Raw genomic sequence first — 19,854 nt, 5'->3', positions numbered from 1 at the left:
GATTGGCCCAGAAGATTCACGTAGATATTTGTTGGATAGTTATTGAGTATCTATTGGACATCCAGGAGATAACCAACAACTACCCAACAGATACCCGCATGAGTGTAACTACAAAGTCTCCAAGTCCAACAATTCTAATAAACATCACAGTTTTCCTTGACATTTTTGTAAGACAATCAACTGGTTGAATTCCGTTTTTTGATCCCTTAGTCTATAAATATTATAAAATACGCATCAAGTAGTACTAATACCATTTGTTTAGGGTTTCATATTTTCATTACTCTTTTCCAAAATGGGTTATGAACTATTTCTCTGGCATCCAAATATATATTATCAACCACAACCAAAATAACAAGAGCTACCACTTCTGAGAACGAAATTACCAATAACCACGATAGAATATAATAATCAAATTGCTATAGCCAGCTTATAATGTGAACTTCTTAGTTAAATTCAATATCCTTTCATATTATTACGAAAAGTAAATCATACCTAAGGTAGCATTTCCACCACTAATAACCATAAAATACTAATACCCCTGTAATATAAAGAAAAAAAGAGTGCGTAGTCAGCGACATAAGAGCCACATGAGAAACTTAAACAGGTTAAATTGGCGAATTTTATGCTAGTGCGGATTTCTATTGGATTTTGCGGAGATCCAACGGATGTCCACAGACGTCCAACAGTTGGATGCGGATATCACCTTGACTTCCAACGGACCAGATTTGCCGCAGTCTACTAGTGGCCGGATGCCCCATCACTTTGGTGGATGTTCTCTTTTTGTTATTTTGAGATCAAATCATAACTTTTTTCTATTTCATATCTTACTATGACTAATACCGTTCAATGTGAGGCTTGGGAATAAGAATAAGATGTCTCCGCGCTCTAGGCACCCCAACAAGCTTAAAGAAGAGGACCGAGAAAACCTTTCTATACTATTGACGATAGCCTTCACATTAAATATGACGATCTTCCCACGACAGTCGATCATAGGGTCATACGATGGTTGGCTTATCATCTACTTGTGATAGTGGAAAAATAACGTGGTTAGTCAGAGAGTCCTCTAAAGAGCCTCATGCCCTTCATCCGATCTCGGGATGAAAGGGAAAATCGTTCCCTGACCTCGGTATATTACAAAGTACAACATAACTTAATTAACCCAAAGCATCATTGCATGAATTTTACCTCTAGCCTAATTAATTTCACCCTGCATTTACGTAAACTTTTGATTTGAGTCACTGGTTGTCCCAAAAATGACTTTGAATAATCGAACCGAAACCTTGGAAGGCGGCAGGCCAGTATATCTAAATTTATAAGCGCGAGAAGCCGCGTGTTTTATCAATTCGATGTTTTGATTCTTTGAATGGAACCGGGGGCGTGCAGTATATAAGAACTGGAGAGAGGAGTACGCCGCACTACCCTTTTCAAACTCGGATATTTCCACCTATAGCGGCAGCTACGACCTGGAGCTCGGTGACTCTAGCGGGCAAATTTAAACCTAGATACTCAACTATGGATCCTGATATGCCTTTTGTTGGCCTCATAGTTATAATCTTAAAACCCTTCGGCGTGTGCCCCCACCTCTAACCCTGCGGCTATAGTGGCATATTACGGCTAAACATTTCGGATAGCAAATTTTTTTTTTCTTTTTAAAAATTTTCTACGTGTAAAACACGTATTTATAATGAAAAAACACACCTACATAGGGATTCTTTGCCCTAACTTTGACCTTGGGTTTTGAAAGTCATAAACACTGCGTAGTACAGGCGGTAGTTAGGATTAGGAACATCAGCCGAACAGAGGGCCGAATGTGCTTTCAAGTTTCGTCCAAACTCAAAAAAACAAGCTACCTTTCCCTCCATTGCCATTTCAACCACCAATTCATCTACTAATAGCAATAAAAGCGATTTCACAAACTTGACCGTATTCTAGTCCTGGAAATATAACTACACACCAGCTTTGTCTGACTTAATGAGTGGGGCGTGAGAGTTATTTTCAACAATAGGAAGGAGGACAGGATACGGTGCCAACAGGGTTTTGTCGGGTAGAAGCGAGCACGCGATTCTGCTTCGCTAGCTCGACGGAGAACGTAAATGCGGGCCCAACCGCCCGTTCCTATAGAGATTCAATTTGCTGTATTGTCCGACTAGCTTTGATTCTGATCATTGATAACTGTCAATTCAATGCCGCGTAGAAAAAGTGAATTTTAAATGACTGACTACTTCAGAACAGTGATTTAAAATGCATGCATAAGGTTTATTACAGTAGCCAGAAAGGATGTCTTGATTATATTCTTCCTATGTGTGCTATGGTAATTCTAGTATTATACTCTTTCGGCCTTAGTAAAAAGTTCAAAGAGGCGAAAGTGCGATCCGTAAGCATGCGAGCTTTTTGGCCGTAATATGCCACCATAGCCGGCGCCCCGCATTCCGGAAACGTGGGGAAATATGGGGAAGTCAATGGTGACCACGATACTTTAAGGTGTCTCGATAAAAGTGAACACGCGAAATGTTGCAATTGCCGCCAAGCCCCTCAATTACAATTACGCGTGTAGCATTTGCTGTTATTATACCGCACTACCGAGTCTCAACTTCATAATGCTCCTTTCCCTTTCTGATATTCGACTGCTTTTTTCGAAAGATCTTTGGGTGACGATACGACCGATGTACCTTCCTCCTACTTTAATTTCTTCGATCTTCCATTACCTCGGTACCCCAGAATTGGCCGATTATCTCACCCGTGTGTACGTACATAAAACAATCGCAACAAAAGAAAGAGCCAAGGGGCTATCGCTCAAAGGAGGAGCCCGGACGTGGAGGCCTCTCGGCGATATTACAGACTCCGGGTATATATAGTGCGGGGACTATGGTACTGGTATTATCATCCATGTAGTAAAGCCTCCATCGCATTGACCCCGCCCCTTCACCCGGAACACTGTGACATCAGGCGTTTATCAATTGCGTCTAGTTTACCCCGCTTGATGAACGCGCGATGGAAGGGTATATAATCGAATATCTCCGCCGGTAGATGTACTAGAAGAAAGCCGGGGCCCAATTTCAAAGGCAATATCCGCAATGGCTTCGTCTCTCTTACTGGGTGTCTACATACTTGCTGAGATTGGGACCAGTTGGGGCCAAGGTGTCTCGAAAGCTCTCGATGAAGTGCCCTGGAAAACAAACAATGAAAGGGTTAACAACCTTGTTCTCGCCTTGGCCCCCGAAGAAAAAGTATCTTTGGTGCATGAAACTAGCTGGATGGGAAGCCAAGACTTTGCCGGGTATATCAACGCGGTTCCCAGATTAGGGATACCGGCTCTTCAGATGACTGATGGCGAAGCGTAAGAAAAGCATGGCATTTGACCCTGTTATTATTTGAGAGGCTATGCTGACTTCTCACACTGTTGCTGATAGTGGTGTCAATGGGGTCTTAAATGCGACTGCTATCCCCAGTCAGCTGAATATCGCAGCATCATTTTCTCGGGAGCTTGCTTACATTGCCGCCGTCATTGGTGGAAGCGAGGCGCGCCTATTGAACGCCTGTAAGTAAGACCTCACCATACATTGACTGAATATTTTTAACTTTTTGATTGTGCAAATAGCCGTGCTTCTAGCTCCTCGTGTGAATATTCTTCGCGACCCATTCAAAGGCTCCTTCTGGCAAGGTTATTCAGAAGACCCTTACCTAAATGGACAGTTAGGTGCACAGGGAGTTCGAGGAATTCAAGACCAAGGAACTCTGGCGAACTCAAAGCAAACAGGCCCAAGTAGCACTGGAGCTAGCTCCGGTGACACGAACTCCCAAGTTGATCTCCAAGTTCTGCACGAGGTCTACTGGGCTCCTCACCAAGAGCTTATCGACGCTGGTGTAGCAACCATTATGTGCTCTTACGCTCAAGTAAATGGTATCCCAGCCTGTCAGTATGATGAACTTCTCAACCTCACCCTTCGCGGAGATTACAACTTCTCTGGTGCCGTGATGAGTGACTGGACAGCAACACACTCTACTGCACCCTCTATAATTGCCGGACTGGACTGGGAGATGGGCGCCAACACCTACTATTCCCAGCCTCTATACGACCAGATCTATGTTTACAGAAATCTATCCGAGACCTACCTTGACAGAGCTGTCCACCACATTCTGTCGGTCTACGACCGCTTCGGTATTTTAGATGGCAACGGCGCCCAAGGAAACTCCACTGCATTGATGCTGACCTCGGAAAGCCTACCTATTGAGGTCGTCAAGGCTGGACAAGAAGCCTCGTACGATATCGCCGTTAGATCGGGTGTCCTTCTGAAGAACGACGGTACCCTGCCTCTCGAAGAGCGCTCCAGCATCGCTATACTTGGTGCGACGGGACTGCAATTGACAAATGGTGCCGGGTTCGCTGAAAGAGCCTTCGGCTTTCAGGAGCGGAAGGTTCCGCCAATTGACGCACTAAAAAAAGCATCCAAAGACCTTCGTATATCATCAGCAGTTGGCGTCGACATGCACGGCATCCTTGTACCAAATTCTGCTCTGAGAACCGTCAATGGCAAGCCCGGGATAGTTCGCAATGATTCAATGGAACGGACCAATGTCGATGCTGTCATCAACTTCCAGGGTGAGACCGCTCTTCCAGGGAATACTAGCTTTACCTGGACAGGTGACCTCATCGCGCCAACCAGTGGGTACTACCGCCTTGCTCTGCAGCGGCGATTCCCCGGCCCAGGAGGACCGATTAATAGTTCTGATTTTCGCATCTTCTCCCACGACAGTTTCACTGTTGATGATGATACAGTCGATGGATACCGTATTTTCGGTGACGGAGGAACTCGTCCGTGGAGCTCGCCGCTGCCAACTACTGACTTCTGGGACGAAACGGGGACGGACGTTTACCTCGCAGCTGGTGCGCACAACTTGAGTATCAGCGCACAGAGTTTGTTCGGCAACGCGCTTGAGATAAGGTTTCACTGGGTCACGCCGGAGCAACGCGAGAAGAATATCCAGAAGGCTGTTCAGATCGCATCTTCAGTTGACGTACCAATTGTTTTTGCACATGCCGACAGCCCGGCTCAGGTTGGAATGCAGCTGATAGAAGGTTTTGACAATCTCATTGAACGTGTGGCTGCAGTGAACCCCAAAACGGTGGTTGTGTTGCACAACGCTGATCCAGTCTTGATGCCATGGCTCAAAAAGGTCTCTGCCGTTCTGTGGATGGGCCACCCTGGACAGGAAGGTGGAGCTGCCATCGCCGACCTCCTTCTCGGCCGGCACAGCCCCCAAGGCAGGCTTCCCGTCACATATCCCCTCTCGGTAAATAGCAGTATGACGCGAAATCCTGAATACCCGAGCCGAGTCGATGGAGCAAATGGCACAGCTGTTTTCTCCGAGGGCATCAATACCTCTTACCGTTGGTATTTGAGTACGAACACCCCCGTTCTCTTCCCCTTTGGCTTTGGACTGTCATATACAACTTTTGATTACAGTGACTTCGAGATCTTGCCGACAACAGAGTCTACCTTTGATGTCTCCTTCACGTTGAGGAACACTGGATCAGTAGCTGGAGGAGATGTACCGCAGTTGTACATTGGGCCACCTTCCAACGCAGCGCGGGCATATCCTGGAATTCAGTTCGCTGTATCGACCCTTGCCGGATTTGATTCCATAGAGTTGCGTCCAGGTACTTTGAGGAGAGTCACCTTCCCCATTTCCCAGAAGCAGTTGAGCTTTTGGAATCAGACGGACAGATCTTGGGTGCTGTCTGAAGGGATACGGGAGGTGTGGATTGGAACGGATGCGCAAAATCCGGTGTTAAAAGGAACCGTTGAGATTTAGAGACGTTCATGTTTCCTTGATTGTAGGAGAAGTAGTTAGCATATAGATAATTGAAGTTATGAAAATATGATATTGAAATCAAGTCATTTTCTTTACCCTACCTACGTTCAACCACTTCTAGTGTTCCAGGTTATTCTGTTGAAGTGAACACATATACGGTGGATCTATATAGTCTATGTTTATTTTACCGAAAGCGCATTGCTCGTATCGATTGATGCTTGTCCTTTGAGTTCACCAAATGGATTTACTTTTACTGCCTTTTCTATATAAAATGCTCACTTTTGTTATATTCACACTTATCACCCCCTCTTCCCTCATATATTTGCTTAGTTATACTAATCGACCAATTAGAATATCCAAATTCGATAAAACTCCAGGATTACCCTAGCTAAACATACCAAACTAGGCATAACAAATACTTAGAAGTAGGCTCTATTTATTGTAGTAGAAAAAGTCTCCGGCCTATTAGGAATGACCCTTACAGTCGCGGAGTTATTATCCCCTTTTTTTTCTTCCAGCTATATATGGCACGATTAGTTCTGAATAAATACAACACATTTCTTACACTCTTTTGCTCGCGTTCTGCAATTCTGATTTCCCGCGTTGACCAGGGAAAGACATTGATGTTTTGCAGTGGGTTTTTCTGACTAGTATTCCAATACAAGCCTATTTCCCCTCTTCAGTAGGTAGACTTCCCTGGAGGATTTTAAACTTCATAATTGGTCAACAGGTAGTTAGTCTCACTATAATATAGATTGTGCGTTCTTGGGAATTCCAATGGTGGACAAATACCATGCTATCATATGATATCAATAGCTGCCCTATACGATCTGACACACAGAATGCTCTGTCTGCCACTCAGCTTCCGTTAATTATTCTGCACGCAACTACACATGACTTGATACATCGGCTATACTAAGCCTGACTATCAGGGCAACTTGAACGAAGCCACCCTCTATAAGCTCAGCGAACGGAGCCATGCAATATACGTCCCTTCCGAACTAACCACGCAACGCCGGCAGTTCAAAGTCAATATGCACTACGACATGCAACGTGATGGCGTTGTACGATCAGCAGCCATTGGAGACCTATGAACATCGATCTATATGTTGGGGCATCACTCCCACCACTCAATTCTGGTATGATACGTCTGTTCGAGTTTGATATAAATGGATCTTAACAAGTCCCATTATTTTTTTGGTCATCCTCATCAGTACGATTGAGTTCGAGCCAGCGGTAAGAATGTGTTCTCACCTATGAAAATACTTCCATTGTCCGCCTCACTTATTCCCAGCTATATAGAAACAGCTGGGCTCTGGCACCTGGGCACCATTTCTAATAATGGGCTTGATATTCTTGCCGTCAGGAGCTTACCTGCTCATCGTGAGCCTCAGTTATATCCCATCACACACCACGTATGTCACCGAATCGTCAAAACCAACAATCATATCTGTTCCGTTGGGCCACTTCTGGTATTGAGGACCGTAGATATCAAACAAGAATTATTCATTGCTTATCTATCGGCCTCATGATTCTATCATCCAACACCTTCGGCCCCTTGGGCAGCTTTGACCAATTTTGATACTATATGTGGCCGAATCTAAAGGTTTGCAAAATATTATAAATAGCTAGTTAGCAGCCCAGATACAATAGATTTCCATACCTATCAACTTGAACTCAATTACTCTGTCTTATCCAGCCCATCCCTCCCAAAATCCCGTTCAAGATGTGCAAGGCCATCGGAGAGAGGAGGAGATGCGGTCATCCGACCATCTTCGAAATGATTCCCGTTAATCCTTACGATTGCAAGGATGCGAATCAACGAGACCTATATGGTAAACTCCTGCATTGCCTTCACGACCCTGGCTATACAGAGGACATGAAACTTCTCGATACCATTTGCGACAGGCCCGACTGGGAGACCTGCCGTCTCATGGCAATGAGAATTGAAGGTTGGCATTGCCACATGTGCACTGCTACAGCCGAAGGCTGGGCTTGTCGCTCCTGTGGACACTCGACTTGTCTGAAGTGCACTGAAGTGAAAGAGTCCCGACTCCCCTATTGAGTCTCTGTTCAAGGTGAGATTCATCTCTTTCGCTTCTACTTCCCAACATCGCTAATACCTATGGTAATATTGATCAATCCTATCAATACTACATGTCAACTAAATATGAACATATGTACTAGTTACTGTATGATAGTAACATGAGCCGCTCAGTGCTGCAGGCGCTTAGGGTGATGGCGATCGAATCGGCACACGGATTTTAATCTTGACCTTTCAAATGTTTGAATCATGTTCTCCAGCTTTGGCCTGTTTCATGATGAACTTGCCGTCGGCGCTTAGTCAAACAACCATTTTGGTTGTCAACTTCTATGTAGCGTCCTGTTTTGGACTAGCTTCTACAGGGTACTGATGGATTAAAACCCCTCCTACCCTCACGTTCCTTTGCCCAAAAATTGATTTGTCTCTCCTCTTCCTTCTTTAGCCACAACACACCACACATCTTTGTTCTCGAACGAAAAATTCGTATTCCAACCTTTCCTACCTACAGACTAAAATTATAATTACTCGTAGGCCGGGGTTGACCTATAGATGTTAAATCTATATAAACCAGTGAACTCTATAATAGGCTGGACAAATTAAACGGGGCACCACTATTATGGGGAACCTCAGTGGCCAGCGGGAAAAAACTCTCTAAGCCCTATGTTAATGTTTACCGCCTAATACACCGCTATCTGTAGTGTACACTTTGTACGTTGATAGAAAAACAAGTGGGAATACAATTGTAAACATTAATATTTAGAGAGACAATTTGAAAGATATCTTACATTATAATATTAGTTTTCTTTCAAAAGTAAAAATGTTTATACCTTATAGGTATATTGAGAGAGTAGGTTTGAAGCTTCACTTTGTGATCACTGATACCCCGGCCTATGGATCGACATGTCACTGTATTACAGGTATCGTAGTTTTCTGCCGGTCTAACATAGGCAGAAATGGGGGTTTTTTCCCGTGGCCGCTATGCCTCCATGTACACTACAAAGTGGGGCTTTGCTCCCGAGATCCATTTCACCTAATTATATGGCAATGATTTGAACGCCCAGGCCGTACAGCGAAAGCCTTGGGGTAATTGAATCCGAGCCACTAAACAAACTTCGGAGGTTTTCTTATCTAGGATGTTTTTCATATGAATTCAAGTAACTAGCTACATATATCGTGAACGTGCATCAGACATGACAATTCAAACATGAATTAAATAGTAAAGGCAGATAGGGACTTGCGATGAATGAAAGAAGAACGTGAGGGTCGACAGAACAGGGTATTCGATACAAACTATCAAGCATCAAGAACAAAACAGGAGGAACAAGAACAAGAACGCCGGAGACTGTTTTCCATAAATCATTGCAAATCGTAAACACCGTTCCATCCGAAGAACACCAGGCAGAGCAGACGAGACGAAAGATGACAAGACCGAAGACACAGGCAGACGCCAAGACTAATGCAATAAATATATTAAATCAAGAAGATTCAGAGTTCTCCGAGGTAGAACTGTTCTCTCCAACTTCAGCAAGAGTCTTCGCATCGACATCAGATTTCTCCGCGGGCGGGATAGCAGTCTCCAACAACGAAGCAATAGAAGTCGTAATATCAGGAACAAAAGACCTCGAAGGCGGAGAAATCTTCTTCGCCTCAACATTCTCATCATCATAAACAACAGCATAAGAGAAAGCATTACAGTCTTCAGGATAATAATCCGAAGCAGTAAGTTCACCTAGCGGCGCACGATCTTCTTCCATCTTTTCTTCCTTTCGAGCAGCAGCAGTAGCCACGGACACGGAGACAGCCTGAGCAGAACGAGGAAGATCAATTCCCAACTCAACTGGGGGAACATTCTCCTTGCCTCGACCATCGTTCTTTGAAACCTTCCCTTCATCATCACTAATATCTAGCACACCAGTAGAATGCTGCATGAGATTGGTCATCTCCTCTTCCTCAGTATCAACATGGATATCAAAGGACCAGCCAGCTGGTTGTTTAGGTTTAGGAGTAGTATATTGAGCTAGAGCTGTAGCGAGAGAGAAAGGACGAGCGACGGATCGTTTGGCATTTGCCGATGCGGACTCGGGACGTGTTTTGCCGATTGTCGACCTGCGACCACCGGATGGCTTGAGGAACTTTGATGGTGGAGTGCGACCGGCTGGTTTGAGTGCTGGGGCTGGTGCTGATTTAGGTGTTGCGGGGGGCTTCTGCAGAGGTGTTGAGAGGCGAGATGTAGTGGATAAAAGGGTTGAGGGTGTACGGGTTGAGAGGGCTATACGGGATGTTTTGAGGGGTTTGGGAGATCCCTTGGAGATTTCGTCGTCGTCGAATGTACGCTTGCGTTTTGCCGATAGACTGCGTGTGTAGGGGTCTATGTTTTCGGAGTCTTCGTTGATGAAGATTGAGTTCGAGCTCTTTTGGGAGAGAATGGCCCCTATAAGGGTTTGTTAATGGTTTGTTTGGGTCGGGTTGGGTGTATGTTGGTACCCGTGGGAAGTAAATAAGGCAGGTAGTAGGTGAACTAGATGATAGCATACCATTTTGCATGTTTTGGCGGTTCAGCTTGGACCGCATGATAGATCTCATTCGCGGGGTGTCCAGACTTGCGAATGGTTGGCGGGTTGGGGGTGTCATGGTGAGAGTGGCCATGATGGAGGAGGGAGACAGGGCGCGCGGTGGTTGTTTTGGGTGACGCTAAGTGGGGATGATTGGCGGTCTACGCTGACACAGACACGATCGCAGGATTTGATTTGATCTTTATAGATGATCTTCTTAGAAGATATCGATCAATCTGCGAAATTAAAATAAGAAAAGGTAATCGATAGAAATAAATAAAAAGACAGTAAGAGAGTGATGGTGGTGGTGGTGATCGGAAGGAGAGGATAGACGAGTAGATAGGCTGGTAGAGTAGATCAAGGAGAGGATAAGGTACTGGCACTGTGGTACTACTCGTATACACCGATGAACTGAAGAGTTAACAGTCAGGTTTAGGTCTGGCGGGAGGATTATTATAAGAGTTCAGTTCCTGTGAACAATTCTGGGAGCGAGGAGCAAGGAGTCAGGGTGGAGCGGACTATTTCAAGACTATTTCACTACTGTAATAGCCCCAGTCGAGCGCGTTCTCGTCTCGCGTTCGCATGCAAGGCGCCCTTGAACGAGACCATTGGATCATACCAGACGTGGCGTTCATGCAGCCTGGTACAATCCAATTGTACCCATTCTTTCTAGGAAATTGCAGAACAATGTGAACCTGTGGGAATGTGAGGTTATTCTACTGTATCTACTAGTCTAGACAGTATGGATTAGATTATTCTATACTATTCAACACTTAACTTGTAACTTATAACTTATAACTATACAATAGGATCTGAAGTAGACTACCAAAATTAATTAAAGCAGCGAGGCCACTGCTTATCACAGAGTATCACCATCACCATCACACTTAGCGCGTATCTCACGCGTCAATGTCGTGAAGTATTCAATACCCACCCACATCCACCGTGTACAAGTTCCACATACCGGATTCCCACTCTACACCATGTACTCGATACCTACACGCGCGACACGCCTCGCGTCCTTCATTACAATTACTGTACACATATCGTGAAAACTAAACTATAAGCCCCTCAACTCGATGCCAACGCATCGCATCCTTTCTCCATTGGTCCTGAGTAGTGTATTCGACTCACCTTGAAACGATACGTTGCAGGTAGATGCCGATGCTGCATACCGTGTTTGACTGGGCTGCACCGTGACGCTGAGACAGCGGTGAATTTATGAAGTACAGGTTCTATCCAGTGATACATTAGAGAGACTGGATTAGAGTCACACTTTAGAGACTTGATTTTGCGAGTATTAGGATGGAAGAATGGCTGGAGAATGCATATGCCAACCACCTTGGATGGGTTTGAGGCGTAGGTGCTGAAGGGGTGGATTCCCCGTCTGATGCGTCAGATGCACCGGACTTGCACTTATGCATGTCTTCAATGCTATTTTACGACGCGCCTCGTGGGCTGGGAGGAATCTTGAGGTCATTGCTCATTAGATTACTTATTATTTAGGAAGAGATTGGCTAGTGTCTATTTCCATTCCTTGAGCTAAACTGGCGCCGAGCTCTGCACACCACTCACGCTCCTCCATCCTTGATTGCCTCAAGGGGTAACTACAGACTGATCACACTGATCGCGACCGATCATGACCCCCAAAAAGAGGAAAAGTGTACTTTCAGTGCCGATCGTCTCCATTGACCTATGATCTGATGAAATGATCATGATCTAATGTACAATACATACACGATTTCGCGGATTTACATGCTCCGCAACCTTGGAAAGGGGGGGGGGAGGGAAAATCGCCACTCAATCTCCTCCGCCCATAGGGAGTATTAAACTTCATCCTCAAACGGAATACTATCCATCGCACCCTGTCGTTCTACAGCCCGAGCAGACGCCCGCGCAGCAATCCGCATGGCCTCATCCATAACATCCCCATACCTCCCCGGCTTCTCCTCATCCGTAATATCTTGTCCTGATTTCCCCTCCGCACGTCTCTGTTCCCGCCACCTCGCAATCTTCACTGCATAAGCCCCCACAAACGTATCGCCCGCGGCAGTAGTATCCAAAACCCTCGACACGGGCGCAGCCGGAATCTCATTTGTAAAGCGCTTCACCCCATCCGCAGGCCCAGAAGTCCCACCGTCCGTAGCACTATACCAAACTCCCTTCGAGCCAAGCGTAATAAGCACATAAGTCACGCCTAGCTTGTGGAAATACCGAGCTACTTTCTCCTTGCTCTCTAATCCGTTCGCTTCGGGAACTATGCGGAGTAATTGCTCGGCTGGTGGAGTCATTAGCTCCGCTTCTGTTTCGTTGAGGATTAGATGGTCCACTGCGTAGTAGACGTCTTCTGGGAGACCGGATGGTGGTGCAGGTGCTGGGTTCAGCATTACGTCTGGACCTCGCTCGATGCCTCGTTTACCAGATGTGCGGTTCTTCGTCTTGAATGTTGCTATTTCCCTTAGTGTCCAGATGATTGTTTCAACTGGGATTTCGCCCTGCATGACAATTACATCGGGGACTGGAGCTGCGAGTGCCATTCCCAGGACGTCGGGGATAGGTTGCATGCCTGTGTAGTTTGCACCGGGGGAAAAGAGGATACGGTTCTCGCCGGAAGCGGAGGAGTCGACAATTATCACTGCTACGCCTGTGTAGGCGTCTGAGATTATGCGGACGCGGGATGGGTTGACGCCGGATTTTTCAAGTGTTGGCTTTAGTAGCGCGGAGAAGTGGCCGTCTTGGCCGCCGACGGCACCGACCATTTCGACTTGCACGTCGCTGGAGGTGTTGAGGCCTGTGTGTTCGGGGGAGGGCTTTTCGCGGGACATTCGGCCGCAGGCTACGGCTTGGTTTGCGCCTTTGCCGCCTGCGCTTTGGAAATAGGATGAGGCGGTTATGGTTTCGCCCGGGTAGGGGAAGCGGGGGGTCACTGAGACCATGTCGGCGTTTAGGGAGCCAATTACTCGGATTGTGGGTGCCATTGTTGAAGTTTGATGTTTGGTTGTTTATGGCTGGGAGAGTGAAGGAGTTCAGTTCGTCTTGATCGTTGAGGTTTTGGAGTTGAGTCGAGTCGGTGAGCTTTCGGGGGGTGGGGTAGATGTGTGGGGTAAAGCTCAATTGACCTTGTGATCTCGACGTAAAGTGGTGGAGGGGTGAGGAACTGACGGCTTATGTGAATTGCCTGTCCAGTCTTGTGTAGTTCATTAATTGTCGTGGTTTAGCAGGTGTTGTTGAAGAGGCGAGGTTGGGAGCGACGTGGGGTCGCGGACTCGCGGGGACGCCTTCAGCTAGTGGAGAATGGCTGACCCACAGTTAACCACAGAAGCTTTGTATACAACCTTAGGATACGAAATATGGGGAGAATGAAAATGAATCGAACTTGGATTTCTTTGAGTAGCGAGTATTATGTGCTTCTAATTATGTTAACTAGTTAACTGAAAGTATGATTCTTGCCTTATTTCCCAGGCCGATATTCCGTAGTTAAGTTATGAGGCTGAACCGCCAAACTACTCTCCTAACTCATACTGTTATAGATTAAGCTGACTAGTTGAGGGGAAGTATCTTGATCTATTAATCCTGTTGGGAAACAGGGATGTGAGAAACTATTTGATGGTATTTGCATGGCTCTACCGGTGAAATTACGAGGAATGAGTTTCAGCGAAAAGATATTCTAGTGGATGAAACATCATTGAACGCTCAATTATCATGTAAGAAGTGCTAATGAATGCAAGGAAGAAAGAAGGAAAAAAAGGTACGGCCGTACAGATCATTAGAATCCACCACCCCTCACTCCTGGAGCTGCAGCTTCCCTTCCCCGAACCTCATCAATCTCCTGACAGGACGACTTTCCTCTCGACCCGATCGCTCCTTCACCAGTTCCAGAATGACAAATTTGAAATTCTCCGCGAGGTTTACCCAAGCAAAATCTGGATTGAGCGCGTGAACAAAGACCCGCATAGCAGAAACAGGAACACCCATGATGGCACAGACTTCTTCAGGACTGTGATCCTTCTGCATAGTCTGGATGAAGTCTGCACGCAAAGCGCCCTTGAAGCCGGCAAATTGGTCACCGAAATTTATCATCGCCGCCCGTTGTTCATTCTTTTCTTCAGTTTTGGCCCTTGTAGGGGCAGACACATTGGGTCGTTCTCCCTTCAAAATCTCGTGGACAAAACTCTCATCCAATGGCTGGATAACACCGTACTGGCCATCTTTGCCCACCTGCCAGGGCACACGTTTGATTTCCGCATCCCCGATTATCTTCTTGATAGCTCCAGTCCTCTTAGTCCGTGTTCCTTCATCCACGTCGTCGCTGAGGTTCATGGAAAGAAGAGCCTTGTAGGGCTGAATGTTCTGCACCCTGACCTTATCGGAAGTAACCTGCCATACAGTCGCAACCTCGTTCTGTTTCGCAACGATCGCTTCACAATACTCTATAACCTTGTCCCAGTTCATCTCTTGGCATGAGTCGTGGACTTTCTTTTTCAATTGTGCGAACGCAGCTGAGCGTCTAGTATACACGTTTGCGGCTAGATTGTCTTTTCTGGGATCGCGCCCCCCTCCATCGGCAAGGTGCGATAAGTAGGCGATCATTTTCGTGTAGCTTTGCGATTGGTTCTCGAGTGTATGAGGAAGGTAGGCTAGTAGGCGCGATGCGATGGCGGGGAGATCGACAGCAGCATTTTGGTCTGAGGTTGTACTAGTTCTTGCGTCCGTGAGCATGCGCATTAGAACTGTGATGATAGAACGGGAGTGATCAAGTTGAATGTTGCGCAGCTTGCAATATTTAATTCTCTCTTCTCTCCGACTCGCCTTTATATTCTGCAAGTTCTCATTCTTAGTGACGACCCGAACCAGCGTTCTGTCAAGCAGTTTCTCCAGGTTGGCATGAAACTGCGCCAGCGGCCAGCCTGTATATGGATATAATGCCACGACCGTCTCGTACCAGACCCACTCTGCAGGGGTAGATGGGACGTCGAACTGTGGGTGTAGACCAAAAAGCTGCCATACCATACTTAGAGGCCGAACGCCCGAGCCAGCGATGGTGAGAAGATTACCGAATAGCCCACGCATGAGTTTCGTAACCGTGTCTTCGGCCCCCTCCATCTCAATGGGCTTACTGGTTCGCATAGCTCCTAGCTTCGACATGGCTGCCATGAGTAGCGTGCTCATCAGATTTCCTGTCTCAGGGCTGCTGGATTGAAAGTTATACTCTCTAGACGCCACCGCTTGACTGAGTGTATTTCTCATTATTATTCGGAGTGCAGCGATATGTGGCTCATTGCACTTTTCCATCCAACGGACTTTGTAGGGACTCTTTAGGTTGACAAACTCGTCCCAGCATACCCATGCTAGCATTGACCCAGTTGCAGATAGCTGGCTTAGGTATGGGAGTGCAAGGATGGGCTGGGATGATCCGATGGTGCTTTTGAGTGGGCCGTCGTGACTGGCCTGCGATTGTTCGATGATAATTCCTGCATCAAAGCCTTCTAAATGTAGAATTCGGGAGTCAAGAGCACAGCATTCGCTTGCGTCCATTGTGTTGGCTTTGAGGTTCCCAAGCAATGCGCGATAAGATGTTGTTTCGATATTCGTCAGCATAACTCCCATGTCTCCGGCATAGTCTTCAAGGAATCCGGCCAGAGTCTCGAATGTCATAGACTTAGTGGCTTCGAGATTATCTTGGATTGTGGTTTGCCTAACGAGTCGTTTCAGGTCATGCGTTCGCTTGGACGTCGTTTGGGATGAGATCATAGAAGCCAAACAAGATATGACTGGCTCGAGTAGTTTTTGCATATCTTTGGTGATCTTTCTCAGCTCGCCAACCATTTTATTCTTCATCATTACCGACTGCGAATTTTCCATATTGTACTCATATGCCAAAAACCGTTTCAATTTCTCTCGTAAGGGGGTTGTTGCGTGGCTTATCTTGGCCGACAGTTCATTCACCAGATTCTTTGAAAGCTCTTGTAGATCTTTCTGGTTTAGAAGGCTTTGCAGCTGAGGGGCGGCTGCAAATATATCCTCTTCCAGACTTTGAACCTTCTCAATCGAGATACCGTCAAGAACCTTCTGGAGATCTTGAGGCTCCACACGCTGGCCAGAAGTAGGAAGAATGATTGAATTTCTCCCTCCTAGATCAATGATACGTTCTATTCTGGGGTCCAGAATTGAATCCAAGGTAATGGTCTGCAGCAGTGATGTCACGTCGGATCCAAAAGCGAGGTCCGACGTCTTAAGATATACACGGTTCGCGATCCCCCTGTAGAAGTAAAACCTATCGGCAATCTGAGCGAGCACCAAAGACTGTGGCCCCGCATGAGCTGTCACAGCATTTATATTTGCAGAATTCATTAATGAACAAACATCATCCAAATTTTTGGGCGCAATTTCTGGGGTGAGCTGCACAATGAACAGTGCGTTGATTCTGTAGTTTGACGCAAGGTTGCGGGCGTTGTCGGTCATTTTCTCGTCAACAATGACCACGGCACTCTTTAATTGTCTGTAGTAGTTTCTCAGAGAATCTCCATCGGTGAATGGGGTGTTTGAAGGAGACGTGCCGGTCGCTAGCAGAATCGGCCCTTCGAGTTGAGTGCCGAATATGCATGGAAAGACAACTTGGGAAGCCTGCTCTTTTGCAAATTGCTGGTTATTCGCGAAATTAAATTCAAGGCCAGTCCCGAAACGTATTATTTGGGTGTGTTTCTCATCGATAAAAGGCGGGATGACAACCGAGCTGGTGGTGAACACGGCATGCTCATTGCTGACAATCATACATGTATTTGCTGAGTTTTTTGTGGTATACTCTTCCACAAAATTGTCTTCAGACCCTAAATTAGTGAGCTTCCGTTTCTTTGATGGTTGATTTTCTTGCAGATGCTGAGACTCACGTCGTTTGGTGGTTTCATGAGCTGTGGTAGTGAAATCGGCACGCCTGATAGCCTCTGGGAAACTGGGGCTGACCAGCCTGTTACTGCTGCACATCATACCTCGGTCGGTAGTTGCAGCTGGCAATATTGAACAAATCAACAGGCTACCATCTTTCTTGATGACCAAAGGGCAGCAAATAGTGGCGTCCTCTATTGTCGCTGCATCTAGAGGAACTGGGATTATGTAAAGAATCTGTTGTTCTGCGTTAGCTTCATTTCTCTCAGATGATGGTATCTAGGACATACCTTATCTACATGGTCTGCGACCATTAACGCAGGGTGGGTACCCAAGAATCTTGTAATCTGCGTCATCCGGTATCCAGAGATAAACACGCAAATTTCCTTCTCTGTAAGTGAGGTCTCGTTGATCCGAACATAGTGAAGGAGATGCAATCCTTCTAAAGTGTCTCCACTGTGGGTGATCCCAGGGAATGTATTCCTCTGTGACCAGCAGCAAGCGTTATATGATTCATCCGCAAAGCAGAAATCCCAATATGTTGGTTTTCTGTCCGAAACAGCTAGTATGGTGATTTGGTCTGAAACAATAGGGATCTTGAATGTCGCATCCGGTGCTTGTGTGATTTGGAAGTCCTCGAATACCTCTGCATACAGTTAGCATACCATTACCGAGGTTGTATAAAAAGTAGTTTGATGAATGTAGACTCACTCAACTGGTCAAACTTCGCCATTCGTTCCAATAGCACATCACTCATCTCCCCCAAATTCACGGCATTGAAGAAGAAATCTTCCGGGTATTCTGAGATGTCAATTTCTTTTATGCCACTCTCAGTTCGACAAAGAAGAAGTTTCTCAGGGCTGAAAGGATGTGAGGAGCCGACGGGAAGATCTTCGAGTATCCTTATCACCTCAGACTTGGACGTCGCGAGTGGATTGAAGAAAGTTTTCCGTACTTGCTCCATGGCTGTTGCTTTGAGCTGGTCGCTCGCAGAATTATCTGTCCAGAAGGCAGTTATGGGAATGATCAACAGATATAAAATGATGATATATGCAACTAGCTACGGAGAGAGAGATGGTAGCGGGTGTGTGAGTCACTTGGGAGGTGTGCGTCACCACTCGTCTACGATCTGAACTGACGAAATGCTATGTAGTCTAACTAGGAGCGATTCGCCTAACAATTCATACCTCCGATATCACCGCGTAAGCTCTCAAGCTCATTCTATGAGTCAGTGATGGCATGGAGCGGGCTCTCAAAATAGGAAAGGCTGAGGCTCTACTGACTCAACGGATAGGGACCGTGCACTCTATTAGACCCACTCAGCCTCACTTCCACGCCCTGACTGGGCTTCAAAAAGCCTCATGCATCAAGGAGAGCAAACAAAGTTACTCCTGAAACGTGATTGCTCGTGCCTTTGAAACTTCTGGACCACCTCGCATCCCGAAACAGTATACCCTCGACGGTTGAGATTCTTCGCTCTTTAGAATCAACTTGCGAGCCTCTCCACCAGCTCTACACAACTGCCAACACGCTGTATCGATCCATTTCGTCGTTGATTCTCTGCCTCTTTCTTTGTTTCTCCTTCCAGCATTTCCATACACCCCCTTCTCTCCCCCTTTCCCTCATCGTTATACACGGTTATCTTTTTTTAGCGCCGTGATCACAGCACGCCAAGCTCTTTACGCTGATCTGCAAGTCAGACGGCCACGTGCCTCATTCAGCACACACCAGTGCCCTCAAAGCCAGCTTCCGTTGAAGTCCAGATGTCCCCATGCGCAGACAAAGGTGATCCAATTGGCTACCCAGCAGTGGGGCGATGCTCGCAACTCGTCTACACATCGAGGGTAGGCCGCCCCAGATCGACCAACTCGTGCCCGAGGACCCCTTTGAACGGGCCGCATGTGGAGCAAGTCTACCGGTCTACCATGATCTGTATATCTGCAAGTGACTCCGAATTGTCGAATAAAATTGGCCGTCGGGTCAAATATATCATGAAAAACGCCAGAGATAGGGCCATCACCATCTTTGGTCAGCGGAAGCCATTCATTTTGATCGATAATACTGACTGAAAACTGAGGTCCAAATGTTATGTTTCTTCCCAAAGATATTTCCAGCTTTTCACGAAAGTGAAATAAGAACGGTGGGTCTTACAACTAAGACTGGATTGGAAGCCAAACCCCACGACAAATGCTGAACTTCCGAACCCAAGCTGCTGTAATGGATTCTTGTTGATTCAACGGATAATAAATCCATTGCATAGGGCTCTTGGTTATGCGCTGGCCCATCAAATTCACAAAATCTTTAAATTTGTCGAGATACCAGAGAAGCCATGGATAGCAACCATCGCACCACTACAGCAGCAGACAATAAGGCCTCTCACTGGAGAATTGACTGATGAATAGGATAATCGAGGCTCGGTGAGTACACTATAATGGGTGAACTTGAGGTGGGGTTGGAAAGCTCAAAACCCAGTTTGGTGAAGATTCTAAAGATGGATCACTTGAAACATGCTGAATATTTCGAACGAAAAGGCCCTGGATGTGTTAGGAAATATCGCTTTAA

At 46.3% G+C, this 19,854-nt stretch overlaps 6 protein-coding genes across 6 annotated transcripts; 3 read left to right on the top strand and 3 right to left on the bottom strand.

Annotated features, from left to right (window-relative positions):
* Window positions 1-3,074: 3,074 nt before the first annotated feature.
* N7478_007551 (beta-glucosidase) lies at window positions 3,075-5,814 on the top strand (the record flags this gene model as incomplete). Its single annotated transcript, XM_056923765.1, has 3 exons — window positions 3,075-3,337; window positions 3,411-3,538; window positions 3,599-5,814. The coding sequence occupies 3 exons, from the start codon at window positions 3,075-3,077 to the stop codon at window positions 5,812-5,814; spliced, it is 2,607 nt and encodes an 868-aa protein (XP_056776491.1).
* Window positions 5,815-6,848: 1,034 nt separating this feature from the next.
* N7478_007550 (uncharacterized protein) lies at window positions 6,849-7,293 on the top strand (the record flags this gene model as incomplete). The annotated part of the gene is made up of 2 exons (XM_056923764.1): window positions 6,849-6,878; window positions 7,117-7,293. 2 exons carry the CDS (start codon window positions 6,849-6,851, stop codon window positions 7,291-7,293), a joined length of 207 nt encoding a protein of 68 aa, XP_056776490.1.
* A 247-nt stretch (window positions 7,294-7,540) lies between these two features.
* N7478_007549 (uncharacterized protein) lies at window positions 7,541-7,879 on the top strand (the record flags this gene model as incomplete). Its single annotated transcript, XM_056923763.1, has 1 exon — window positions 7,541-7,879. One exon carries the CDS (start codon window positions 7,541-7,543, stop codon window positions 7,877-7,879), a length of 339 nt encoding a protein of 112 aa, XP_056776489.1.
* A 1,454-nt stretch (window positions 7,880-9,333) lies between these two features.
* Window positions 9,334-10,504, bottom strand: N7478_007548 (uncharacterized protein; the record flags this gene model as incomplete). The annotated part of the gene is made up of 2 exons (XM_056923762.1): window positions 9,334-10,289; window positions 10,393-10,504. 2 exons carry the CDS (start codon window positions 10,502-10,504, stop codon window positions 9,334-9,336), a joined length of 1,068 nt encoding a protein of 355 aa, XP_056776488.1.
* Window positions 10,505-12,236: 1,732 nt separating this feature from the next.
* On the bottom strand, window positions 12,237-13,388 carry N7478_007547 (ribokinase; the record flags this gene model as incomplete). The annotated part of the gene is made up of 1 exon (XM_056923761.1): window positions 12,237-13,388. The coding sequence occupies one exon, from the start codon at window positions 13,386-13,388 to the stop codon at window positions 12,237-12,239; it is 1,152 nt and encodes a 383-aa protein (XP_056776487.1).
* An 805-nt stretch (window positions 13,389-14,193) lies between these two features.
* N7478_007546 (uncharacterized protein) lies at window positions 14,194-18,256 on the bottom strand (the record flags this gene model as incomplete). Its single annotated transcript, XM_056923760.1, has 3 exons — window positions 14,194-17,529; window positions 17,583-17,938; window positions 18,004-18,256. The coding sequence occupies 3 exons, from the start codon at window positions 18,254-18,256 to the stop codon at window positions 14,194-14,196; spliced, it is 3,945 nt and encodes a 1,314-aa protein (XP_056776486.1).
* Between the last annotated feature and the right edge of the window lie 1,598 nt (window positions 18,257-19,854).

This window comes from Penicillium angulare, assembly GCF_028827245.1.
Source record: "Penicillium angulare strain IBT 27051 chromosome Unknown utg000005l_segment0_segment0, whole genome shotgun sequence".
Lineage (NCBI taxonomy): Eukaryota > Fungi > Ascomycota > Eurotiomycetes > Eurotiales > Aspergillaceae > Penicillium > Penicillium angulare.
This window is presented reverse-complemented; position numbering and strand designations above follow the sequence as displayed.